The sequence below is a fragment of the Streptopelia decaocto genome (genome assembly GCF_964273445.1).
Source record: "Streptopelia decaocto genome assembly, chromosome: 3".
NCBI classification, from domain to species: Eukaryota; Metazoa; Chordata; class Aves; order Columbiformes; family Columbidae; genus Streptopelia; species Streptopelia decaocto.
In genome coordinates, this window is record NC_138656.1 from 11,202,131 (window position 1) to 11,230,019 (window position 27,889).

The 27,889-nt window shown below is 46.8% G+C and overlaps 1 protein-coding gene across 1 annotated transcript; it reads right to left on the minus strand.

Moving 5' to 3' along the window:
• Nucleotides 1-26,876, minus strand: ARHGEF33 (Rho guanine nucleotide exchange factor 33; the record flags this gene model as incomplete). The annotated part of the gene is made up of 15 exons (XM_082048178.1): nt 1-138; nt 1,814-2,567; nt 3,595-3,780; nt 4,628-4,776; nt 5,569-5,652; nt 7,200-7,283; nt 8,123-8,255; nt 9,558-9,687; nt 10,286-10,501; nt 11,710-11,769; nt 13,071-13,213; nt 14,120-14,241; nt 15,842-16,006; nt 21,965-22,014; nt 26,855-26,876. The coding sequence occupies 15 exons, from the start codon at nt 26,874-26,876 to the stop codon at nt 1-3; spliced, it is 2,436 nt and encodes an 811-aa protein (XP_081904304.1).
• Nucleotides 26,877-27,889: the final 1,013 nt, after the last annotated feature.

Below are 27,889 nucleotides of genomic sequence, written 5' to 3' on the forward strand. Positions count from 1 at the left end.
TTATTTCTTTTTGAAGAGCTTGCGGAAGGAGCTCCGGAAACCCCCTTTGGGCTCGTGCCGTGGGTTGTGGTCGCTGAAGGATGTTTGCTCATTGTCATCCTTCTGGCAGAACCTGGTGTTGTCTTCTGCATGGAGCTCCTAAAAGGGAAAAGACAATTTAACCAGCATTTGCAACCTCACATACTTGTCCCCTTCTCTCTTTCTCTGCTAGGAGGGACCTGGTGGTTGAGGAGGTGCTGGCAAGGCTGGGAGACAACAGGTCACTCATGCCTTGGCAGCACTGGCACCTCTGCAGACAGCTTGTTGCTGGCTCTGAGGCAGAGGAGTGAAGAGATACATGTTGTTAGAGGGACTTGGAGCCTTACTTGCTAAGCTTTTTGTTTAGGGAGACCTTACTAGCCCCTTTTGCCAACAAGGGAGCAAGCCAGCATGGGAAGCTAAAGGAACTTCCTGCTCTCCCCTTGCTCATGAGCTCTGTTTACCCTAGGGCAAGGAGGCTTCGGGCTTCTTGAGTTGATAGGGCGTGAAAGACTCTTCTGTTGTCTCTGCTGGTGCCTGGTTTTATATCTGTGGGGCAGAAGGCTTCATTAGCACACACACCTTGAGGTAAATATGCCACTAAAAGATCTCTTCCCCTTTCAGGAGAGTGCCACGTTCCTCTCAGCAAGGGTCTGGACAAGTCCCTTTTCTCCAGTTCTTCCCACCACTGCCATCGTGGTCTCCTTTGCTCTGTGGAAAAGAACGTGTCCTGCAGTTCTTGACTAGCTTGACATCTGCACCCTGCTGTGGGCCATAGCTCTGTGCAGGTGAGTGTGAAAGAGCTCACAGGTGCCTGTTTTGCTCTTCTCCCTCTTTCTCATCTCTACTGCTCAGCTGTCCACCACCTCCTTCACTCACTAGGCTTTTTTTATCCTTTTTTTCTTTTGAGGTTTCCTTGCTGCCTTTTCAGTTGTTGAAGCCTTCCTCCTATTATCATCTGCATCTTGCCTCATTTTAACAGGAGGGTAAGCACTGGGATAACTAGTTGAGCACCTCACAGCACCCTCAGTCTCTTCCCCAGAAGTGTGAAGGGCATCTGCCTCCCTGGCTGCAACAGCTCAAAGCTGATTCCAAACAGGTGCTGCAGCCTACAGCAACGTTCCTACAAGACCTAGTGTCCCTGAAGGGCTAGAGTGCCATTTGTCGTGCCAGTGGTTGTCTGAGGAACATGGTGGCAGGCCTCTGTTTTCACACAGACTTCAGCACGGGTCTGTGATCAATGCAACAAACACAGGTGAAACAAAACCCATTGACCAGATCCTTGCTGGTGTAAATGGGCTGAGTTCAGCTGAGTCATGCTGGTTTACAGTGGCTGAGGCTCTGATACTAAATCCATTGGTTTTTCTTAACCCAGCACTCTTCACAGCCAGCGGAGGGCACCTTTTAAACTGGGTGCAACCCTATAGCACTAATTTCAAACAGCTTTGTGCATACTTAGTGACCCTGATCAGATCCAACATTTACTTGCAGGGTAAGCTCAGTGGCAGCTGAGGCACGCGTCAGGGTAGCTTATCTCCAGGATGTTCTAGCTGTCACTCAGCCAGCTGTGTGCCTCAAACCCACACTTATCCCCCAGAAGATGTGTGTGAAAAGGAGCTGCCTTGTCCCTCCCTTGGGCATGTACATGCAAATGAGGACTTAGAATGTGTGGACTTGGGAGCTATTTTGGCATGTTCTGCCCTAACTGATCTTTCTCCTGCTGCTGCTGTTTCTGCACCACCACGTGTCTTTTTTTTTTTTTTTCTTTTTCCTCCTCCTATTTAAGCCTCCTTACTTCCAAAAAGCTGGGTTTTTCACCCACTCCTCTCTGTGGGGGGAAGTAGCTCCTTTGGGAGCTTCGAGATGAGGCTGAGATCATGTGAGGCTGGACATTCCTCTCCTGCTTCTGCTGCAGCCGGCTCCCACTGCTGCTCCGTGTGCTGTAGAGTCTGGTGCTCACACCCTCAGCGCTCCTCGGCAGCTCCTTCAGAGACCTGCTCAGCTGCTTGCCTTTGCTGTGGAACATCTCACGCTTGTACGTACTGCTGCTTACGGGAGTGCAGCTCTTAGGCAATGGCTGTAAGGCATGATCTGTCCTCTCTGGTTCTGATGTGAAGTTGACAGGCCTAAGGAAGCAAATGTCTAAGCTGGACTCAGAAGAGGCTGGGGAGCAATTCTCAAAGAGAGCGAGGTTTTGGAAGGCATCATCTTCATAGGGGCCTGGTGTGGTGAAAACCTCCCCAGGGTAGTCGAACTCTTCATAGTTTGGTGCAAAGTTCCTTGCATCCTGCAGCAGCTCCACAGAGGTCCTGATGCCTCTCTCAGTATTTCCCACTGCATCAACTGGTGGTGCTTCATATTCCATTTCAGGGATAGATTGTAAGGGGGCTGTCAGAGCCTTGAGTTCCTGCTCTGTGAGCTGAGAAGATGAAAGGATGTTCTCTGGCCTCTCATGTTTTCTACTTTCCATTTCCCAGTCAGGGGTCTTTACAGCCTGGATATTCTCCATCATGGTTGGTTGGGGTTTCTTCATTTGGGGCATCAAATGCCTTAAAAATAAGAAACAAAACAAACAGAAGAAAGTGTAATACTAAGGCATGACTGAGAGTATGACAAGCCCCCTACCCCCCCACCTCCCCCAGCCCCATTCTCTTGCTTTTAAATCCAAAAGGTAACAGAGCTGCTGCTAATAGAAATTGCCTGGCTGGGTTAGCAGGCACAAACTTGCAAAGGTAGAACTGCTTATCCAGTAGCTCTGGCTGACTTTGGTTCTCTACATCATGAAATTAATAGAAACTGAGATAAGAAGCCAACTGCTCCATCTCTGTCATGTTTTCCTGCATTTTGGATTGCTACTTTCCTTCTCTTTCTGTAATGTAGGGGTTGTGTCTTACTTTCTTGTGTTCTGTTTGTGGACAAGGTTCCTCTCTTGGGGAGGGTGACTTTGTCCCCACAATTGTGTCAGGAGTACTTAGAGGGGTCCGACCTTCCGTGTGTTCCAGATAAGTGAGCAGAGAGTACTGCATTGGATGAGGTATCAGGTGCAGGTTGTGCATCTCCATGTACCTTAACGAACACTAGTTAGGAAAGTCTGGCTGCCATCTTCTGGGGACATAATGTCTTTCTTGAATTAGTCGTGTGTTTTGGACCCATTTGTACTCGCATCTTGTGATAGTGAGTCCCATCATTCAATGACGTGCTATGTGGAAAAGTACTTTTTTTGCTAGTTTGACACATTGGTCATGTTTCCTAGCTCTTGTAATGTTGGCAGTGAATGTTGACAGAGTGTTACTGTTCACACTGCTGCTAGGTCTGCACAAATACATATTTTCCCTGGTACACTGATAAGACAGCTAGCAAGAGCATTGACAGCCCTGGGCAGAGCCCTGAAATGTTTCCTGCTTGTAAGCCACATGGTAGTGCATAGCAGGAAGGTGCCAGCCCTCCATCTCTCTGTGCATACATAGGAAGAAGTCTTGGAAACAACAGTCTATAACTGCCTGGTGTCACTGGCATAGTATGGGTGAGGAGTGTTCAGCCTACTTTGAAAGCCTTCTGCCGGGACAACAGGCTTACGGGGTTGTCGTGCCAGAGGAAGGTCCTGGTGGGAAGGGCTGTATTGTCTCTTCAGAGTGGATCCCACTGTCCCGGATAGATGCCGCACTGGGTGTTGGAGAAACTTCTTGGCTCGTACACTGGGAGGTGAGACCTTTGTACAGCTTCACCAGGGATGACCTGAGGGAGGAGAAATCCATCGTCGTGCTAAGAAATAAGGCAGGGTATGAGCACGAGCATGTGGAATCACAGAAAACAGGGCTGGGAGGGGACCTTAGTATTCCTATTCACCTCTGCCCGCCCCATGGAGAACCTCTTCCACCTAATCTGTCCCAGTTAGCCAGGAGTCCTGTTCTTAATGCCTCTCCTGATAGCAGTCCCTCCCCAGAAGTCTGCTCCAGCCCTTAAACACCCACCACATTTGAAAGCTTCCCTTGAAGTTGGATCTTGTGCTCAGTAAATCATCACCAGGAGGAATGGCAAACAGATTTTGATTTTAGTAAAGTCTTGATTTCAGGGAACAATTCTGAACCACAACTTGAGAATCTACAGTTCAGGGTCATTTCTATCACAGCTCATCTCAAACAGGTTATGGGAGGCTTCTGTTTCTCCCACTCCACTCCCTCAGTAAAGTAAGGTGACACTATTCTTCCTTCATCTTAACCTGTGAGAGCTTCAGGCAACAGTTTTGGCATTCACCAGGGCTCCAAGCAGCTAATTCCCCATGTATTCTCCCACTGGGGACTTTGCCATCAGATGCTTAAGGAATCAAATGTTCCCATAAAACATATAGCTGCTGTGTTTAGAATTATTAAAGTAATTTTCCTTTTGCTCTCAGAGTTAGACAGAAGGGCCCACCCCAAATCTGACCTCAGTGTGGAAGACAAATGCTAATAGTGGGTCTTATCCAGCATCCATATGGAAAGGGCTTTGTTTAAGTTCAACAGAGCAGTGTGCCTGTTGACCTTGCCCAGACCCAAACCCCCTGTTTCTAGGCTTCCCCCACAACTCCCTTTCCCTGGTGATACAGAGAATGAGCTGATGTTGTGCTTACTTCTTCAGCTTTTTCCTCTTCTGTATAAGCAGGTCTTCATTGCATTGGAAGAGGAGGCTATAGTGTGAGATGAAAACGCGGAGGCGCTGCACACACACCAGCAGCAGGTAATAATCAGGATGCTCTTGGTCAGTGAACTTCAGGACATTCTATGGCACAAAGGAGAGAAGGCTGTTTGGAGGGTATCCGAACCCTTTCTGGGGAGAAGGTGCTATTTGGAACATGGATAAGTGCTCTGGAATACCCATGACACTGCCCTGTGGGAGCATGGGAGCTCTTCTAGGCAGCACCAGTTTCTGAGGGGCTTGAATGGGGCCTGCCTCCTACTACTTCAGTGCAAATACACACGTTACCACTGTAAATGTAATAATGGGATACGTGGGTGATGCACGGGATGCATAAACCAGTCTCTTGGTTTTATAAGGCTTCCTTTGTGTGTCATTTTTCTTATCTGAAAAGTTTTAGTACAATTCAGATAACCCTCCTGTGAACTAGAACTCTTTATCAGCAGGCTCTGTGTAGGAAAGGTGATTGGGCCCTAGGAGCCTCTAGCATTCTCAGTCTCTTGGCTAACAGGCATGTGGACCACTCAGCAAATAGGCCAGCTCTGTTACAGGAGATAGGTCAGAGTTCACAGTAGATCTCTGGCATCCTGTTCTCCCAGAGCAGCAGGCAGCAGAGCTTCCAGCTTCCCAGGGGACAAAAGTTGGTTCTGTCAGACCAAATGGAGAATAGGCAAATAGAAGCATGCTTCAGGTGAAAATGATGAAGATTAGATATTCTCAGCTGGCTTTGCCTTTCAAAGTTTTTTTTTTTTTTCAGAGAGCCCACTGGGTTAGCCAGAAACCCTGTACCTGTATAGACCTGAATGCTAGCTCTGAGTTAAAAGTCACATGTTAAAATAGGAGTTCAACAAGACAGTTTCCCTCCTGGGGCCCTACCTGTAGATGAATAAGGTATTCAGGGATTCGTTGGACTATATGGAAGAACAGAATGTAGAGATCAGACTTGATTTCTTCTTCTACCTGAAACAGAGAAAGCAATACCCATAAAACATATATAATTCCAGATGGTTCTGGAGTTTAATAAGTAGTTATGCTGTAAGTAGTTATAGCAGATTGCGGGAGCATGACAGTCCAGTGACAGTTGTGTGTGACAATACACCAGTCTTCATCTTGCTTCTGGAAGGGATATTTGCAACACCTTCCACCAGCAATACTAGTCCTAAGGATGAAATTCCTTAAGTTGGGGCCTACCAATGAGGGATACTCAGCCTAATTAAGTAGCGGGGGGTTTATGTTTCAAGAGTGTGAGTTAAGCTTCATTGAAACCCCATGTAGATACTATTCAGAATGAAGTTCTTAGTTTAGGCCCAATTGAATTGAACAAAATGAGATTGACTTCTAAATTAAGATTTCTTGGAAGCAAACTAGTGTGGTCTAGTACTTTAAAACTACCTTTATGTTTAACTTTCCTGATTTATGACAAGAATCGAGGATATGACACCAAATACCTGAAGCTGAGAAGTAGAGACTGTTTTTTCTCTAAAGCACTTAAAGGCCTCTCTCTTGGTCTCTCTGTTTGGATGAGTCCCCCATTTTCCAGGAGACACCATTTGCCTGGGACAGCTCTGGACAGCATGTGCATATACAAGCCTTTTGGGAGGTTTGATCTGAGACATTATTTCATATGTCACAACAGAAATGTAGCTTTGGTTACACACAGTGATGAACATGTTAAAGCTGCCTTTTATAGGTTCATGTCTGAACATCAGCCATGGCAATGTTCAGGAAACTGGCATTTGGTAACAGAACAAGTGGACTGGTAGAAGAGTTCTATCATGGGCAGGCATTGAGAGCAGCCCTGTTGGAGGAGGGCTTGAGGGTACTGGTGGATGAAAGATTGGACATGAGCCAGCAATGTGCGCTTGCAGCCCAGAAGGCCAGTCATATTTTGGGCTGCATCAAAAGGAGTGTGTCCAGCAGGTCGAGGGAGGTGATTCTGCCCCTCTGCTCTGGTGAGACCCCACCTGGAGTCCTGTGTCCACTTCTGGAGCCCTCAGTACAGGAAAGACATGGGCCTGTTGGAGAGGGTACAGAGGAGGCCACCAAGATGATCAGAGGGCTGGAACAGCTCTGCTGTGAGGACAGCAGTGGGGTTGTTGAGCCTGGAGAAGAGAAGGCTCAAGGGAGACCTTATTGTGGCCTTTCAGTATTTAAAAAGGACAGACTTCTTAGTAGGGCCTGTGATAGGACAATGTTAAACTAAAGGAGAGGAGATTTAGACTAGATATAAGGAAGACACTTTTTCCAATGAGGGTGGTGCAAGTTGCCCAGAGAGGTGGTAGATGCCCCATCTCTGGGGACATTCAAGGCCAGGCTGGACAAGGCTCTGAGCCACCCGATCTGGTTGAAGATGTCCCTGCTCATTGCAGGGGGGTTGGACTAGATGACCTTTGAAGGTCCCTTCCAGCACAAACTATTCTATTATTCCATTCTATGATTCTAAAACATGAAGAGGTCCAGGCTTGCATGTTGTAATTATGTGTCTGTGAAGCAGACAGGAAGTTTACCTCCTTCAGGATCACCACGTGGATCAGAGAGATGCATTCTGGCAGGTCCCTCAGGTAAGCAACATAGTAGTCCAGAAAATTATTCTTTGAAAAGAAGAAAAGAACAAAGAAACTTCAGAGAAATTTCTGGTCATAGAGCCAGTGAGAATGAAAAACTGTTGATTCCCCATGATCACTCCTGGGAGCTCATTAGTGCAGCAGAGCTGCAAACTGTGTGAAGCTTTCAGGGCTTGGGACTTCTCAAGAAATGCTGTTTAATAAAATGTGTTCAGCTGTTGAGCACGGTGTATACAGCTTTATAGCAGATGGGAAGGGTAGAAAGGCTGGAGAGCATGAAACTTTTCTTATTTACGACTCTTCAAAATCGTAAAGCATCAGATGACTTTTTACACATCCTTCCAGGAGAGGTCCCAGTGCTCAGCAGGGGCTGGGCAGACCTTTCCCCCGAGAAGGAAGTGCTGTTTTACTTGGAGCTAGAAACCATACAGTATAAGAGGCCTTTCCTCTTGCTTGTCGTAACCCCAAGCAAAGTATATTGGGGAAGAGGAACATAAGAAACACGCTCTTTTCACACCCTGGCTATGAATACAAACATCCAAGCTGTCAAGGCTTATGTGTGGCTCCTGCAACCAAGTCTAGGTCTCTTGCATTTATTATAGGGCTGTGCTATGTGGCTGCATGCCCCCATGGTGGGTCTGGCATGTGGGCTTCCTGACCAAACAAGTACTACATCAAAGAGGCTACTGTGCACTCTGCTCTACCATGCACTGGGACTCCGCTCCAAGGAGGCTGGCTGAAAGGCCTTAGCCAGTCACAGCATCACAGCACAGCTCCTCTGCTGCAAGGTATCTCAGCCCACCTGTAGGCCATCAGCACATCATCATGAATCACAGCAGAAGAGGCCAGAGAGGTCTTTAACATACCTCATCATTTGTTAACTTCAGGAAGATGTCTCCTAGGATCCCTTGTCGTGGCCAGCTCAGGACTCTCTCCTGTAGAGCGTGAAGTAAATCGACATGCTGCTGCACCAGGTACCGCAAAGAGCTGGGGAAGAAACTGAAGGGAGATGATGTCAGACTGGTTACACAGAGCATGTACTGCTGAAACATGCTTTCGTGGGTTGTCAGCACAGGCTTGCTTCAAACACAGGTATTATTAACTACTTTTATTGGAGTCCTGACTGCACCAGCAGGCCCTGTTTGGGCTGCTATGTACATATGCAGATACCTTCTCCAGTAGGTTGTTTTTATGGTGTTCTGAAGGTTTCTTAGGCTGACTCCCTAGTGCATTGTGTAACTGACCAGAATTTGCAGAATTAAAAAGCCCAAGGCAATACTGCTGTGGCCAGTGAAGCAGGACCATGGTCCTGAGCCATCCTATAGAGTGCTTGGAGGAGACCTCCCCATTCTCTATGTTGCCTTATTTGTCAGGCTCTCTAACAAGCCAAACCTTTGCAGAGCTACTGCCTTTCTGTCATTTTATGCTGATTTCAACCAGATTCAGAATGAATATGTCAAATAACAAAATATTTTGCCTGATGGAAAGTTCCCAGGGAAAAAGTAAAAATAAAACCTCACTTTGGACTGTCAAGCTTCTGTTTGAACTGTATATGTCATGTAAGTGCTTAAATGAGTCCACATCAACCCATGTAGCATATGTCCCACAGTGGGCTTCTGTCAAATGATTCCTTGGATGTGGGACTTCTAGGGACAGTGGAAAGAACCATAAAAAAGAGAGAGGTAGCAAGGACTGGGCTCTCCAAATGCGTTTAAGAGCTGGGAACTCCCAGGCCAAAGCTGAGTGAATAGGGAGAGCTTTTAGGAGCTATCTCATCCTGAGGACTAAGCTTGCCACAGGGGATGGCCTTTGCAAAGAGCTGGGCTTAACTGCTAGGCTGGCTCAGTCCCACTGGTCTTGTATCTGTGTGTAAATACTTGTGTATGTCTGTACATATTGATACCTGATGGATGGCAGCCACTAGCCAGGAGCTTATGCCTGCAGCAGCTTCCAGAACTGGAGCTGTGGACTGAGCAAAGCAGGCAGCGAAGGCACAAAGCTCTGTTCCCTCCCAGGCAGGACACATGCCAAAGAGTAAGACACTGATGGGGCTCAGAAAGAGACTGAAATGAAGTAGTAGTGAGATGATTTGGGATGCAAGGTGGACAAGATGCAAGGACAGGCAGGAAAGTCTTTAATCACTGCAAAAACTTTCCACTGCTTCCAATATTCAACTAGAAATAAGCTCTAAAAGTTCAAAGATCTCTGTGTGGATGAAAGAAAAGTGGGAGAGAGGATGATGCAGAAAGAATATTGACTGAAGAAAACTCCATAAGAAAGAGAGCACACTAAATCAAATACCTTCTCTCTTTGGTGCTCCTTTTCACATCTGGCCCTTGCAATGTAGCCTTGATCTTCAGGATTAGGGAAAGGTTGATGACATATTTCCTTTCTGACTCCAGCAGCTCCAAAGCAATGTTCTGCCTTTTGGCTTCCAGAAGATAATGATTAAGTTAAACAAGTAAGGAAATGCTGACCCCAAGGACAGCCTTGTGTTATACTGGTGACATTAAATCATGAAAGGAGAAACTGTTGAAAAGTGACACCAACAACTTGCATTTGCACATCTACTTTCCCCAAAATAGCATGCAAACTGGAGACAGTTTGCTAAGAAAACTTGAAAGCAAGTGTGTTTTCCACTATGAATACCATTTTTTTTTCTAAGAATAACAAAACAAGCAATCAAAGGCAAAACAATTCATACCAGGGATTCACACCCAGTTTCCTGCAGAATGAGAAGTTTTATTTTTTACCCACTTAGGCAACAACACTGTCACAATCCCATCAGTACTCCGAACCTGCCAGTTCTTGGAATGGAAAATAGGTGTCCTGGGTGCAGAGCGATTCTGTCAATGGCACAGACCAGCAAATGCAAAGTCTTAGAGACTGAGGCCCTGAAATATTACCCCCCTAGCAGGAGAAACTGGCTTGTGTGTTTCCCTCTGTAGAAGCTGGTTCCTGACCAGCGCACACCAGATGTGAGTGTAGCTTTAAACATCTCTGGCCAGAGTTTTTCACTCTGTCCTTACCAGCCAAAGAGGGTTCACATATAATATTGTCTGCTGAGCTGTATCTGATTTGGCCCTTGTCCTTCCCTCTCTCCGGTTGCTCTTTGGAAATGTATTCATCTCCCCAGTCCTTGGTGTCCTTGGGCTGTTTCCACACGGTTGAGGGCAGATGCACTTTTGACTGCCCCTCTGTTGCCAATGAAGGTTTGAGGCTATCATCTGTGTCTGTGGTTGCTCCTGCAATGACAAACAGCTGTGTGGATCCTGATATCTCAGTTGGCAGGTAATGCTACAGCAGGCAGTCAACCTGTGTTATCATCCATTTGAAAGTACTGGAAGGAGAGTTTGAAGCATTCTCTGTGCTTCACAAGGGCCGTAGCCTTGTAGTGTTAATTTACACAATGAAATACATTTGGTGAGCTCTTTGGCAGAACAATGTTTGCACTCTTCTAGCCTTCATTTTCAGGCCAAATAATGTCCAAAATTAGACATAAGTTAGAAAAAAAAACTCCGTGTATTCCAAGTATGCTTGCACTTCAGGGTTTTAGGACACTTCAGGACTTGGTAGTATGATGCTAATTGGCAGGTATTGTAGAAACAGAATGTATTATTATAATTTGGATTAAAATGTCATTTTCAATAGATGTAAACTGTCATGGCTCTTAGAATTTTTGTTAGTTTGATGTAATTATACAGCAGCAGTACTGATAGTCCAAGGCTATTAAATCACAGGTAATGTAGGGGAGGGTGCTGGTATGTTAGAGCCATTGGGCTGGAATTGCTTTAATGCAAATACTTTGAATTTGGGTTGCAATGAACCATTTTCCTTAGCTTTCGTTCTTTTTTTTTTTTAAGTGGGTTCAAGCAAATGAGCCATCCAGAACAGTGAGTGCTGCTAGTGAACAGTGCAAACATCTAATGATTGTTCTCATGTGTCCTTTTGCTGGTCAGGATCCTTAGTGTCCCCTTACTCTACCCTTCTCTTACTTCAACGACCAATTTTTATTCTTGCCAGAAAAACTACTCTCTTACTAATCGGACATGTCTACAAGGAATCTGGAAGCTTACAGATGAACAAACAGCTCACCAGTTCTACTGGTGCATAGTCACTCCAAAGACCATCTCTTCCCAAGTGGCAAAATGGTGCTCTCATTATTCTTTGTCATATCAGTAAGCCTCATTTCTCCCTTTTTGCAAAGGCAGCAGCAGAAAGGCTTTCTCTGCCAAATATAAATCTTTTGCATTGTCTGTCAGGTGTTTGGCACTTCAAGGGATGCAGGTTTGCCCTCACGTCTCAACTGCAAGTATGAAAATGAAGGTACATGGCAAAGTGAAAGACATTCCTGTAAAATGCATTCCCTGAAAGCATTTCTTCAGTGTAGTAAAGCAAGCACTCTAATTGAATCATTGTCCTACTGTTTTTTGACACTTTTATATTTTCCTACCTGGACCTGCTACGACTTTCACACCTCCTTCTCCGATTGGCATGATCCTGGTGTCAGACACTGTTGAAGAACAAAGAGAAACTTTACAAGAGGAGACAGCTGCTGAGTAGGCTTCCTCCTGCCAAGGCCAGTCAGTATGGTTAGATTCTCCAGTCTTTCCCATTTTTGCTATGGAAACACCCCTGTCAGATCCTCCTCTAAGAAGGATCTTTACTGTTGTGGTCTTTGTTAGCAGCTGCAGGTGAGCTAATGTGGAGGTCCCTGTTGTGCTTGGTACTGTGAGGAATGTGAGCAGTCTTGGCTTGTCCTTGCTCAGTAGGTGCACATTGGATACAAGGCATCAAGCAGGCAGAACAAGAGGATGGAGCCTTGACGCAGACACAGGGCTGCAATTTTGGGTGGAAAGGAGCTTATTGAAGAGTGGAGGGGTGAGACGATTGAAATGAAAGGGACAGTGGGAGAAGTGGGTGAGAGAGGTGGATGTGCAAGAGGGACGTGAGGGAGAGGGCTAACATAGCACCTCAGAGTGGGGTAGAGGGGGGCCATGACTGGCCAGATTCTGAGCAGAGCAGAAAACTGCACATGGTTTTCATCCAATCTCTGCCTTTGTTCGCATTTTAAATGTATCTGGTTTTAATGTCTTCTTATCTGAACAGCATGAGAGTGACAGACCAGTTTAGACCCCCAAATTTAATTAGAGAAAGAAAGGCTCTGATCTATCACCTTTTCTTTTATTCTAGCCTTCACAGTGTTTTCCTGGTCAAGGTGTAACCCTAACAGCATGGGCTAGCAGCTTCCATAGCTAACAAGGGGCAGTAATTCCCCTCGCAGCGTGTATATGCAAGGAGCAGTGACACCAGCAGCCTAGTGTGCTTATGTTTCAACTCCCATGTCCCCTTGTCAAATCAGCCACTGGTTGACCTCCGAAAGGCACCGGGTGTTCTCTGTCAGCCCGGTCTTTGTGATCCTTTCCATGCCTTGCTCCCTTACATGGAAACAAATCCACAGGTTGTAACATTTTTATCAGGGACTCCTATGTGGCTCTTTCTGTGCCACTAGTGTTACATGGAAGAAGATCCAGCCTGCTTCCCTTTCCTTGGAGGAGATAAGGAATGGCTTTGGGGACAGTGTTCACAGAGTAGCACCTACTGAATCCAGGCCAGTACCGAGGTTGCTACCCTGAGACACTGTGTCAAGGTGCGTGCGCAGACCCAGGAGCAGTGCTGTCGAGGCGAGAAACCCTGTTCTCTTTTTGTGCTGCTGGTACCCGAGGAAAATTTGGTTTCCTCTTACCCTAGTGACCTTTTTCTGGAATTTTTTTCCTGAGGGAAGCCACTGTATTTGCATACTCTATTTCCTACCTTTTTCATAAGTCACGTTCTGTAAAAGACTTGTAAAATCTTCATTGATCAGCACAGGTTCTGGGAGGTTAATAGATCGAAACGGACTGCCCTGGAGAGGTGTAGGCACTGTCTGTGACCCATGGTCATCCTTCTGTGCTCTTCTGTACAAATACAAAGAATTGAGACAGTTGGAAAGTATGAATGCTACAGGTGAAAATCCTACACTACAGTTGTGGCAGACGCCAGGGTAAGTACAAGCACAAAGTCAGAAGTAGGACAACTCTGGCAGAAATCAGGAAAGGAGTTGGCTTTGACAGAGTTCATGTACTATGTTCTGGAAGAAACTTCCACTGGTTATAGGAGAAGATTATTTCTGCTCTGTTCTTTTTTCAGAGCATATTTCATCTAATTAAATGGCTTAATTAGCTAAGGGGCTAGCCTAGATTTGCAAAGTGTTTGCATCAAGGCAGCTGTATACCCATCATCAAAACTCTGTTTTCAGAAGGAGGCTAATCAGGGCCAAGGTGGATGAGCTGTCTGCTTCATCACAGCAACAGTGTGGCCCAGCAGTGTGCAAACACGTTCCTGCATGACCCTGCTCAGAGGAAGGGAGGCTGGTGACAGGAAAGCAGAATATGACTGCACCATCCAGAGCCTGCCGAGTTCTGCAGGCTTGGAAGGGGAAACTGCAGTGCTGTTGTCTGGATGGGTGTGCATTAGCAATAGCTTGTGATAGTGAAGGCTCCTGACTTTCAACAGCATTCCTAAGCCCAACATGTCTCAAGCAGGTCTGTGTGTTTCACCAGGCCCTGATTTCTCTTAGAGCTGCTGCGGCCATTTTGCTGTTAGAATCCCAGGGAAGTGTTGGCGTTTTTCTGCTGTGTTTGCACTGTGGAGTGTTTGTCTAAAAGCCTGGCGTGAACTGAAGGTTAGAGCTTCCAGTAATAATCAGGGTTGATACACATGTCCAGCCAGGAAAATATTAAGAATTTAAGCTATAAAGAAATGAACAAAATGGAGACCACTGCTAATTAGCATTTCCGGAGCCCTGGAGTTCAAGCCCTTACTTAGCTTTCACTTTCCGTGATTCCCGCCGCTTCTCTTGCTGCAGCTGCTCAATTTTCTGCTGCATTTCCTCCTGCTTGGCACTGATTTCTTCAATCATTGACTTTGCATCGCTGAGCTCCTCCTGAGAAACAGGCAAAAGCACAGCATTCCCAGGGTGCCCATCAGCCTTACATAGCACACCTCTGAATGCTGGCTGGTGTGCACTAGGGTCGCTTCAGAGTGCTGCAGAGAGTGGCTTTGTGATTAGATGCTCTTCCTTTGTGTGTGTAATACATGCCATGCACAGCATGGCAATCCTTAATTCAACTACAGGCAACTCACTCAAGCAAGCCTAATGTCACATGGGTAAGGCACTGGTGGGACACTGGTGGCTTCGTCTACCACCAGTTGAAAGCACTGCAAGGACTCCTGCCTTTAATGACATTTGGATGTGGGCCTGAGGAAGCACATTTCTCTCTGCAGTTCTCCAGCATGTGCATTCACATGTTGTGCCTGGTTCTGGTCCCAGACTGATCACACACATGTATAAGCTTTGGCCAATCAGGCCTTGGAGCTGCCTTTTTAGCCTGGTTTCCCAAGGAAATGAGGCCCTCCGTAACCTCCCTGTCGGCACGTCCTCCCTCAGGCAGTTCCAAATAAGCTTTACTCAGATGTAGAGCTCTCTGATGCATGAATTTCCTGCAGGTTTCATCAACACGAGCAGGAGGATGGAGGAGAGGGGAAAGACTCAAAAGTTTCTTGTAAATCAAAGTAGAGGGATTTTCCCCAAGTGAGGAGGTGGCTTTGCTAGGAGTTCAACATTTGGACAGACAATATGGGCATGAAGCAGAGGGAGAGCAGCCTTTGCCTTCCTGTTGCTTGCATAATTCTTTGTATCTGGATTTTAAAGCCCCCTTTTCCCCCATAACAATGTCCTGGATAAGCCTGCCTCTGATTGCTTTGAGACCTCTGCCATGTGTCCTTACATTTCTTGGTGTCTCCTTTGCTTATCTGGGACCACATGGCACCTTTTGCCCCATGCCATCTGTCTCTCCCTCTCACAGGGTCACTAATGGGCTTTTCCAGTAAGCAGCCCTCTTTAACTTCACAAGGTATTATTGACTCAGCAAAACCCCATGGGGAGAATTTACCATGAAAACAATAAAAGAGTTACTCTGCCTGCCTCCTCACAGGCAGTCATCCAGTTTCTGCATGGAGGTGCTTGCTGGTTTAAAGTGTACGTCAAGCCTTCTTGCTAGGCTCTCTCTCTAGTCCTTTGTCTTTATCCTCTTGGGCCAGATCAAACCAGGCACCACTTCCTCCCAGCCATGTGGGAATGCAACTTCAAAAGGTTTTAGGGTTTTGTGCTAATTCCCTGCTCCACAGCAGCTCTGGTTCCTGCAGGAAATGCAGGAGACCGGACCCAGGGAGAGGCACGACCCAGTGGCAGCCTGTGAGCAGCCCATATGCTCATTGCACCTGCAGCCCAAACCAAGGGTTGCCTGTGCCCAGGGTAGCTCACAGCGCTGCCCCGTGGCCCATCAAGAAGGCTGAACTGGCCAGGGCATGAGTTACATTTGGGGTGGAGTAGCTGGGGGAGACACAAAGGCAAAAGAAGTGCAGCGAATACCTCTGAAACAATTGCCAGCTCATTTCCTTTGCAAGGAGGAAGGATTTATGGAGGCAGGGGACTGCCCCATGCCACCCAAGATATGCAGCCCTCCCACAGGTCACACTCCTACCTTGAAAGTATTGAGGGAATTCTTCATCTCAGCCACTTTCTCTTCCATGGCACAGCGGCAGCTCTTGACCTTCTCCTCCAGGGCATACTCACCATGCTGGATTCGCGACAGCTCCTGCATCGCTTCTGTGAAACCCGCCTTCAACTCAGAGGCTAATGCCTGCAACTAGAGGAACCACAAACATGGTGGGTTCAGTCCCTCCTCCCAGATACAGGTGCCTGTGTGATCAAGGGTCACCCGTGATTCAGAGTGGCATGAAAACTTGGTGTAACCCATCCTGTAAAGTGTTGACCCCTTTCTCCTGTTCCTGTCATGGCTGGGAGACATGGGGATAGGTTCTGCCATGTGCTGCAGCCTCAGTACAGGGCAAGAGGTATTTGTCTTGGACAGTCAATGTTGCCCTTTTTAGACTCAAGATTTTTCCAGGCTCCCTGGCATTTTGCAGCCTGTCAGTCTGTAGAAGGAGAGGACAGCCTGAAACATGCCAAGAAGGTTTGCAATAACAGTAGCCAGACTATAAATCCCCAAAGCAGCTGAACAATCAAGAACATGTCTGGTTTTGAGCAAATCCTCCTCTGCATATGGTCGTGGGGCCAGTGCTCTCCTCAGGCAGGTCTATCACCTCCTTGCTCTCCAAGGGCTGTGGAGAAGCTCTGTTCTTGGTCAGCAGGCCAGTTCCAGGGAAGGAGGGCAGTTCTTTAACTCATGGTGGGGAGGGAGTGGGAGGTTTTCCATTGGCATACAGCAACCCTACACCCACTTTCCCTGTTTTCTGTCCCTAGAGGCCCTGGCACTGCCGGAAGAGCTCACAACCTGAGCTGGAGGCAGCTGGTTGAGAGCCAGGTGAAGCAGGAGACAGATCGGGGTGAGCCAGGCTGGCATTGTGAGCAGACAAGGCAGGTGTGGAGGTGGGCACGGAGGGGAGTCAGGCAGCTTGCAGAAAGCTAGGTGGGGTCACCCTCTTTGGGGACAGCTTGGGCCAGTGACCCTGAACTCTGTCTCCACAGTTTTGAGCAAGATGCTCTTTCTGCCTGCGCACAGCCCACGGTGAGGTCATGGCCCAAGGTGCTTCGGTACCAGTGGTTTTTACCTTTACAACAGAAATTCGGCCTAACATCTGGTTATAAACTGAGTCCAAAACTGGAGCACTGATGGTAAGAGGACAGCCACCCCGGGGAACTCAGGCGCTTGAGTCCTGTAAATGGAGCAGAGATGGCTTCCGATACCTCAGGGCAATGGCATGCACCATCCTCCTCTGATCAAGACTGGCAGTGTCTTTACAGAGGACATCTGTCTGACATCCCCACTTCTACCCAAGTGCCTACCCTGCAGTCCCCGGTCTGGTCTGGCTGGACACAGGTTCCCAGGGCTACCTGGGTAGGAGGAGCGGGACTGACAGGAGCTGTGACAGGGCAGAGGGGAGCAGGAGGCTGAGGACATCTTCCCTCCTCAGGCAGTCAACCCTGACTCTCCAAGCCAGCTGGAGCTCCAGACCCCCTGATTCAACCCCTTCACCCACCCTTCCTCACAGCAGCAAACACCTTCCTATGACACTCCTATGTCACAGGAATTATCACCCTGTGACCTCTGAGTGTAGCCTGAGGAGTTAGAGGGGCTGCTTGGAGCCATGGCTGCTAGGGGAGGCAATGACCATACTATTTCTGATATCTCAGCCTAGAGGGGGTGAGCCAGATGGTCTTAGCATCATCAGACATGCTAACATCCATGCCTGGAGAAGTAGGGGGATATAAAGTACTGCACCTGTGCAAAATGTTAATATTCCCATTCTTGCTCACAGGTGCTTGCCACACTTTCACACTGAGCTGACATTGCCAAAGCACTTTCCTCCAAGTGAAAACAGGTGATTCATTAGATCTGTCCCTTCAACTGAAATATGCTACTCTATTCTACCCTAGACTACCCTGTGCTATCCATTTTAGAGATCTGCTTCAGGATGGATATGTCACAGCCTCAAGTCTTGCTAGCAGTGGTGCAGTCTGGAAGCTGGCCCTGGGGATAACCACGTCTGGGGAGAAAAAGCCCAAAATGAAATGTTTCCGCCAACAAGCCTGGCCGTATCCTCCTTGGATGCTTCCAGAAAGAGGTAAACTAGACAGATCCTTTGTGAAGGGCACAGGGATGGGAATCATTAGTCATTGTTGATCTAAAGGTTTCAGAGTCAAAAGCTGCTAGATGTCAGCAAAAAGGGACCGCTGCAGAGACTTTGGTGTCCATGTGCACTGAAATGCTCTGCGAAAGCAGAGTTCAGGGAGCCAAAAGAAAGATTTGGACTAGAGCCTGGACTGAAATATCCTCTGCATCTAAAAGCAGACAGCAACTTGTTATTTTGGGGTTCACTGATGGCCAATCTCTTCTTTTGCAGTCACACTGCTAGCTTGTTTTTGTTGTGTATCCTTCCCAGGGCTCCAGGCTCCAGCTTGGGTGTGTCCTGCCTGGTACATCCTTCCTCTGCCCCATGAAGTTTGCAGTGGCTATTTCAGACACTGAAATGCATCTTACACTCTCATTTCCCTTTGTTGCTGCTTGGTGGATGAAAGCAGCCAGCAACACCAATCAGCCACATCAAGCCAGGGCTTGTGTGGCTGGACCTGAAGTGCTGAACCCCCTAGAACTCCCTTCTCTGCTGCCCTCTGTGCTCCGAGCATAGAAAGGAACACAAACAGCCTTGTGACATTGAATGCAAGTTTGATCCAAAATTGAGTGGAGTGGTACAGGAACAACATATTATCTTTGAAATACTGCTAAGCACAGTGTAGTGCTTGGTTTAATTTGAGCTCATTTCTAACAACAAGCTGTAGAAAACCATCCTTTAAATCCCATGGGCTGTTACAATAAATGGAAGCCATTGAAACATCAGCTCATGCTTACATCTTGCCCAAGTAGTTATGCCTACAGAAGCGGAGAGACATTTCACAGATTTGTGAACCCCTGGAAAGTCAAACCGATTCAGTATTCCTAAAGTTTCTGAAGTGCAACACATACCAAAAGAGACAGATTTTATACTACCATGGAAACCTGGCAAAAGTTTAACTGTTATATGTTGCCCTGGCTCACGGATTCATGGGAATAAATACAGTTGAAGAGGAACACACCTGACAACTGAAGTTGAACTACCTAATGCCTAGAGGATAAATGAATCTGCATGATCACAGATAGCCCTCAGAACCTGTCCAAGACCTGTTCAAAAAAAACCTTTAAGGCATCTAAATAATTCAGTATGAGGTATATATACATTTCAGCCTCCACCTGCCTTTGGAGTGTGGCCCTCAAACCCAACAAAGCAATGCAATGAGGAAACCAGCACCATGCATCTGTAACAGATTATGTCTTTCTTGGGGGCCGTGGCTCCCATTTTACCTGCTGCCCTGATGTTTTTCAGCTCTGTGTCGAAAAAACATGCAAGTAAAATCTCTAACAAGACCAAGTGGCTGCAATGTGCCCTGTGAGTAGCTGCCCATGGGGAAATGAAAGATTATCTTCCCCTCTTTTCACGACTAATTAACAGGACACTGAGAAGCAGTCACTTGTGACTCTCTCTTGTCCTCCAGACCAATGGGAATAAGAACTCTCTCTCAAAGTCTGCCTGAAGAGGGGAGCAAGTGTTTCCCAGCATGGAGGGGGGAACTGTGACCACATAGAGGAAGTAATGGTGGCTAGAGGGGAGGAGAAGGGTGAGATCAGAAGACATAAAAGGAGCATTTCTCAGCCTGGTTTTGACTTTACTTTGCACAAGTTGAGCTGTTTAAATACATATATATATATATATATAAAAGAGCTGTGAAATCACCTTCACTGAGCTATTAACTATTTTCTCATCTTCTGTACTGTCCCCAAAGGGTGGACAGGACTGATGCTGCTTCCAGGACCAGAAGCAGCAAAACTGCAAAGCCTCCCTGTCCTCTCTCAGTGGGTTCCAGGAATTTGAGCCCTGCAACCTAAAGCTTTGTTCCAACTTTGAGGCAGCCCAGGAAGATGGTTGTGGCCAGGACACAGGGATGGCTTATGGAAGGAAGGGCTGGGATGGAAAGCAGAGGGAAGAGCCTTGGTGAGCCGAGTTTACTGCCATGGCTGCTACTGGATGAGAAGGAACCCTTGCTTCCATGAGTAGCTGTGTCCCCATGTATGTCCCCAGGCACTAGCCAGGCTGTCCAGGGCTCTGTGTCCCCAAAGAGTTAGCTGTTTGCATCTACTGCCCTTGGCAGCTGCTTAAGGTACTTACACCAGAACAGGCCCTGCTCTCGGGGACACTGAGCTGAAGCCTGTCAAAACCAGTAGAAAACAGACTCGTGATGAAGAAATACTGCATAGGAAGAATTCTGCTCTTATAAATAAATCCTAGAAAAGAGCAAAACCTCTGTGGCCACAAAGAAGTGCTGTGTTACTTCCTCCAGCTTATCTACTGTCCATTACTTTGCACATATTCTCATGTGGCTGATCTGAAGAAGCAAATGAACTTTGTCACCCAAAACAGGGCTGCCTGAAACTGGTCTGTCACAAAGTCCAGCACTTGCCACTAAGCCTGAATCTGATCTTTTCAAGCTGCATGATGCATACTTTTACCACAGAACAACTGATTTCTAGCACAGCTACAAACTCCCATGTTTAAGGGCAGCACTTCTACAGCCAAATGTTAGGAAGGCTTGCAATGCCACACAGCAGGAAAGAAGCAGACTTGTGCTGATTTACAATGGTAGAGAACCTGGCCCTAGGAGTATATCCAGTATTTATATTCCTAGGCACAGATGGCAGGAATAAAGGCAGAGCAGCAGGATAAGGACAGAAGAGAAGGATGGAGATAGATACTTAAAGGGGGCTACAAGCAATTATCAGCTCTTGTTTCACATCTGTGCTGTCTTTTTTGCTAAGTGGGGGGTCTGTAGGGCCCTCACTGAAGCAGAAGAGGACAGCCAGCTGGTAACTTTAATTTAAAGGATTCATTAGGGTATCCACATCTCGGCTGTGGTTTTCTGGGACGCAACATGTGTGCGTGGTGCTCTCAGCACACTGTCCCAACAGTGCATTTAGCTTTCCATGCATGTTGGATCCACTGGGCTGGGTTCTTCAGCAATCCAGTCCACAGCTTCTGCTTGGATCTGTCTGGATGGGAAATGGGGACAAGACAAGATAAGCACTGACTGGTTAATGGAAAGTAATATCTTCTCTGTTTGCCATGGTGCACTTACAAGCAATTATGGGCATCAATGTTGCAAGGTAGCTCTCAAATAGTCAGGGTTTCCAGTTCAGGGATATGCTTCTCCTTCAGGGTATGGTTCCATATTGAACCAGACCAAGGTTTAAAGAGCTCGAAACTCTGTTGCATTTCCTGCTGATTGGAAATGCGTAAGAAACATCTCTGTGGAAACACTGAAATGACATCTTACAGGAAGGATGGTCCTTGGACTGTGGTACAGACAATCTTGTTGCATCCCTGGTGGATAATTGCAGCAAGGATGTCAACTCAAAGAGTGGTGCAGAGCTCTGGAAGTCCTGATTACCTTGGGCCAATGTGGGCTGAAAGCCAGGGTTTCCAAGCTCCTGCCTGGGGAGCCAGACAGAGACATGCAGCAAGACTCAGCACTCTGGCCATTCCAGCTGCTCTGGATTATCAGGCCAGAAGAACAACCCATGGTCCAAGGAGCTGTTAGGCTGCTGGGATAACCCAGAGCCCTCCAGGAGACTTGGACCCTGCTGGGGAAGACAATTCTGCCCTGTGTCAATCAACACGTCCTACCTCCTGGGACAGTTCATCAGGTTTGCTGAGAGCTCATCAGAGCTCAGCCATTAAATCTCCCTCCAGCCCAGTGAACTGACATTCTCTAAATGATGCTAATGATGCCAGCTAGTTAATTAGCTGAGCTCACAAATCACCTGTCTGAACACAACTGATTGTGAGCAGAGAAATTTTACTGATGTGTCTTTTAAGATGAGGCCCAAGATGTGATATGTATGACATTTATTCATGCAGTGTGCACATTTTAGTTGCCATGTTCCTGGTAAGTGCCTACATTTTTCTTTCTACTTAATTTAGCTTTTAAACTACTGTTTATATATTAATAGCTATTTAAACTCTGGAGTTACTTAAGGCATTTTGCTTATCTTTACCTGGGAAATCTGTGTTGCAGGGGTACTCACAGGCACACTTTCTGTCTCTCCTGTGGGAATAAAGAACTTCAGTCAATTAAAATGACTTATTACAGTTTCTATAAATAACTGGAACAGAGGGTTGGAAATCCCTCTTGAGGTACAAATCAGTTTTAAAGGACTCAGGTCTCACTTTAGGTATGAACACTGTATCATTTGTAAAATAAACTGCAACTATAAAACAGGAATGTCTCACCTAAATCAGATGTTAAATTCACCTCACTTGCTGCCTGTGTCTGTCCAAAGCTGATCCATGTGAAGAGGTGAGAAACCTTGTATGTGCAATAAGGACTAAATTCCTTCCAGAGAAATTCTGTTCTGTGTGCCAGCTTTAAGTAACATAGTTTTTCCCCTAAAGCATTACTAATTCATCTCTCTTCTGGAATTGTAAATTTTACTATCTACCATACACATGTACATATTTCTATTATCTCCACAAAAGGCTCATCTGATCTGTATATTTTAAGCCCTAACTTATATTTTGTCACCGTGCATTCCCAGCATTAATCATGTCTTTTGTAACACCAAAAAAATGGGTCTTTCATCAGTTTTATATTTCTAGGGTTTTGCGGCATTGTAATCACACCTGATCTTGTACAACAGAGCCAGACTTAACATTTCTGAAACAGACTTAGCTCATGGAGGAGCTTATATCTATTTTGCAGAAGTGTTTTGGACACTGCAGAGACATTACCTCTAAGCATTAATGGGTCCTTGATTGAAACCAAAAAGTCTATATTTATTATTTCCTCTTCTGATATTGCCTCTACTGTACAGAAACCTTCAATTATCCAACAGAAATTATCACTGGTTGTGCTGCCATTGCACTTTGCGGAAATTGCAGTCCAACGGCCATTGGTTCCCACGTTATTCCCTATGTTGGTCTCCCTGTGATGTGAAGGCTGGCCTGCCTTCACTCCTGGAAAACACCATGCCACCCACATCTGGATTGCCTCCCCTTGGCAATGTCACTTCATGAGGTGGGTTTGGGTTTTCTGTTGCCTCCAAGAATTTGCTTCACCCATTTCTGCTGTCAGTCACAGACATGACCAGTGACCCCATGCCCAATTCTAGGGGCAGCTAAGCTCCCTCTTTCCATTCTGGCTGCAGATACTCAGAGCCTTACCCACCTGGGCCTTTAAGACCACAGAAATTCAGTCCTGCAGAGGCTTGAAAAGCATGGAGGGAGAACTCTACACAGCCAGCTAGTACATGAAGTGGGAAGCTGAAGCCTGGAAATGAGAGATTTCCAAGGCACAGCTATGTTCTGATTTCTTTACCCCTGAGGGGGAATATGGGTTACTGCCAAGGGCACCTATGAATTGGCCCTGTTCTGGTCTCAAGGATTTGTCCTGATTCAGAGGAATGTGAGCAAATTCCCCAGTGAGTCGCAGAAGTGAGAAGCAGAGGAGGAGAGGCTGCTTACCCTTCTCTGCCTATGTGCCATTTTCTCCCCATGCTGGGCAGTCTCAGAGCCATGGGGTTGGGTAAAAGGGTCAGACACTGAAATATTCCTCAGGATTCCTCCTGGGGAAAACAAGGGGCAGCAGGCTGATTGGGAGAAGTAACTATGACCTCAAACTGCCAGCTGTTTGGGGTCAAAACTGATCAGTCAGCTCACTCCAAGTCCCAGGTTTCATCTTTTAAATGACAGGTTGTTTTCATTTGCAGCTTTGGCTTTTCTGAGTCTTTTTAAGGATTTTCTCTGCAACCCCATGAACTAGAACTTTTGGGTTGTAGTGAGTGATGAAGCTTTCTCAGGATGCCTGCAGTTAAGGCTTGAGAAGGCAGCCAGTGGGTACTGTGATCCTCCTGAATCAAGAAAACTGAGGTAGATCAGGCAGATGAAACTGCTATCCACTATCCATCATATTCAAGATATCATGGCAGTCTAGTGAAGTTCCCACTGACTAGAAAAGGGGAAATATAACCCCCATTTTTAAAAGGCGAAAAAGGAAGACTCAGGGAACTACAGGCCAGTCACTTTCATCTCTGTGCCCAACAAGATCATGGAACAGATCCTCCTGAAAACTATGCAAAGGCACATGGAAAATAAGGGTGTCATTGGTGAAAGACAGCATGATTTCACTGAGGGAAAAGTGTGCCTGACAAATTTGGTGGCCTTCCATGTTGGAGCTACAGTGCTGGTGGATAAGGGAAGAGCAACTGATGTCATCTACCTGGACTTGTGCAAAGCATTGGACACTGGCTCACACAGCATCCTTGTCTCTAAAATGAAGAGACATGGGTTTGACAGATGGACCACTCAGTGGATAAGGAATTGGCTGAATGGTCACAATCAAAGAGTTGCAGTCAACAGCTCGATGTCCCAGTGGAGACCAGTGACAAGTGGTGTTCCTCAGGGGTCAGTATGGGGATCGGCACTGTTTAATGACTTTGTCAGTGAGATGGACAGTGGAACCAAGTGCACCTCAGCAGTTTTGCTGATGACACCAAGCTAAGTGGTGTGGCTGACATGCTGGAGGGATGGGATTCCATCCAGAGGGACCTGGACAGGCTTGAGAGGTGGTCCTCATGAAGTTCAACAAGGCCAGCTGCAAGGTCCTGCACATGGGTCAAGGTCCACAGGCTGAGTGGAGAATGGATTGAGAGCAGCCCTATGGAAAAGGACTGAGGGGTACTAGTGGATGAAAGATTGGACATGTGCCGGCAATGTGTGCTTGCAGTGCAGAAAGCCAACCATATCCTGGGCTGCACCAAAAGAAGTGTGGCCAGCAGGTCGAGGGAGCTGATTCTGCTCCTCCTCTCTCATGAGAACCCACCTGGACTACTGTGTCCAGCTCTGGGGCCCCCAACATAAGAAGGACAGAACCTGTTGGAGAGAGTCCAGAGGAGGGCCACAAAGATAATCACAGGGCTGGAGAACCTCTCCTGTGAAGAAAGGCTGAGAGAGCTGGGGTTGTTCAGCCTGGGAAAGAGAAGGCTCCAGGAAGAGCTTATAAGCAGCCTTCCAGTACCTAAGCAGGACCTACAAGAAAGCTGGAGAGGGGCTTTTTACAAGGATATGTGGTGACAGGAAAAGGAGCAATGGCTTTAAATTGAAAGACAGCAGATTTAGATCAGGTATAAGGAAGAAATTCTTCACTATGAGGATGGTGAGGCACTGGAACAGGCTGCCCAGAGAAGTTGTGGATGACCCATCCCTGGAAGCATTCAAGGCCAGGTTGGATGGTGCTTTGAGCAACATAATCTAGTGGAGGGTGTCCCTGCCCATGGCAGGGGAGTTGGACTAGATGATATTGAAGGTCCCTTCCAACCCAAATAATTTTATGATTCTATATCTGTTCTGGTATAAAAGTTACTGCTGGACTCTTAGTGTGGAATGGAATGACTGACCTAAAAAGAGCAAGAGAACATGTTTCTTAATTAATAGCACAATACAAACCAGATGCTGGGAAGACAGGGAGATGCTGTTTTTGCAAAGTGGTGGACGTACTGAGTGCTGAGCTTTGTAAAGGGCTATAGAGTTGTCAGGTAGAAGTGCAGCACAGCAAGGAGAACCATGGTTTCTTCTCACATTTTCTTTGGACATTTTTCAATCTGATGTATAGCAGAGGGCTTGACCCTGCAAAAGTCTGTAGGAATCTCCCATTTGAGTTTGGATATGAATCCGTCTGTAATGTCCTTGGACACACACAAAGCAAGGAACCAGACCTGGGCAAGACCAGAGGAGGGGAGAGGATCCCTGCTACTGTGATTTTTACCTCCTACCTTTCCCATGAGCATGAGCAGAAGCACTCTCTGCATGTACCCAGACAAAACGCAGAACAATTCTATAAAGTCATTGCTAAGAGATGGAGCAGAGGAGGCTACTCACAGCTGCACTGTGGGAAGTAAGGGGCTTTGTGGTTATCTCCCAATTTCTGCAGTGAACATCTGCAGCCCATGGGGCCATACCAATTAATTGGAAAAAAATCCCTGAGTTAATTTCCTTTTCAGCCTGCTGTAGTGCAGGGGCCTAGGTACACAGACCTAATTTAGTCAAATTAGAATAATAGAGAAATTAACTCTTCCATCACATATGCCATGAATGAATGTTGGCACCACCAAGCACCTTTTAAGAGGAAAGAGAAGGTCCAAAGTCTCTCCTGAGCTGACAGTTCTGGGCACTCCTAAAGCTGCTCCCCCTGCTCCTCATAGGTTCAAGAGATCCTCAGTATATGGACACCGTCACCTCTGAGGTGGCAAGGCAAAGCACAATGATGCAAGGGGTTTGGGGTGAAAAGCCAGTACACCATTTCTCTGCAAGAAGAATATCTGAAGTTGATAACCACTAAAACCCTGGACCTGAAACCCCTGAGCTTTGCAGACTTTCTAGAAGTGCTGCTGACTGTAGCAGGACTGGTTGTAGGAAAGGAGTGTGGCGTGGAATACATCTTGGTGCTTGCAAGACTGGGACTGGTACAGAAGTCTGGGCTGTTGCACTGACATGAACAAGAACTGCTTGCAACAAAACGTGGGGGAGACAAGCAGATCCTCATCACAGTGCCCTTATGCAAGACGTAGTTTTTGACAGAAGCCTCTGTACAACCCAAGGCAGATGTGGGTCCGAGTCAAGAGAGGGGAATGACTTCCCATGTTGGACATAATGTATACTGCAGGATTATTTTCCAGAGAAGAGAGTGAGGTGTTTCTAAAATAAGAGGTAAAAACCTCAAACCCCAGCTTTTTCTGGGAAAGTAGAAGGGAATATTGGCCCACAGCCGCTGTGGCTAAGAGGTGCTCTCAGCTGAGCTGGCTCTCAGCTGCCAACAGACAGGTCATATTAGAGCAAGTTTCTTCCTCACTGTCTTTCATACTATCAAGAAGTTAAATAAGAGGATGCTTTACCTTCTTGTCTGTTTGAGTCCATGGCTGCTATAGGGTGTGCGTCCTTGCAGGGACTCCTGTCCTCACTCTGAAGGGTTCTGGCTGGTCACTGGGAACATCCCATGGCTTAGAGCTGCCCACATGGGAGCCCTGCGATGGGGTCAGCTGGTCTGAACCCTGAGTGCAGAAAGATGCAGAAATGGTTTATTGAGTGGATATGCTCAAAGTTCAGAAAACAGAGGGAGAAGGGGGGATTTGAGAAGGAATGAGGCATCCTAAAGGTTTGTTTGGGTTCACAGTGCCTCCACAAGCAGAGTGGGTGCTGGTACAAACACTTCCCTCCCAGCCCAAGGCTATTTGTCCTTATGTGGGTGGGTGATTAAGAGGTACTATGTAATCCCACAGAGACTATTTGCTCAGCAAGATGTTTCTTGCTTGAACACAGAAGCCAAATGAGATGTATTTTGAATGGCACGTGAATATCTTGCATGGGTGCTCTGCATCAAAGAACCAGCTTTTTGCTATGCAGCTAATCACCCAGATTGTCCTCTAAACTGGTATTTGGGCCACAGAGCTATTGCCTTCACAATGTTGCTGGCAGTTTTGGAGGCCTAGTACTGCCATGCATGCTTTCTCTGTCAGTTGTCTCCCTGACTTTTGGAAGTACAGGAGTGCTGCAAGGCACCTCGATGTGTAGAGCTGCAGACTCTCTGGAAACCAGGGCCAACAGAGCATGATGCCATGCCCAAGGCACTCCCTTGGTAAAGTATCTTGTCAGTCCAGTAATGGGGTTAGGACTTTGGGAACAGTCTTAAGATAATGCTTGCCTAATGACTTAGGCAGGGCCCCAGAAAAATGGAAGCTTAAGCTTCTCTTATCATCATGGGGACGGGTTAACATCCACACTTCCTCTCCCCAGGGTTTAATTCAAGTCTGCTTTTGTCCAACCTTACTAGGAAACTAGATGTGATTTAGGAGTCTAGAATAACCTCCCACCTCCATTCCTGTTTGACATAGATATGCCCAAGGCTGATGTGAGTCATTGTTAGCTTTGCT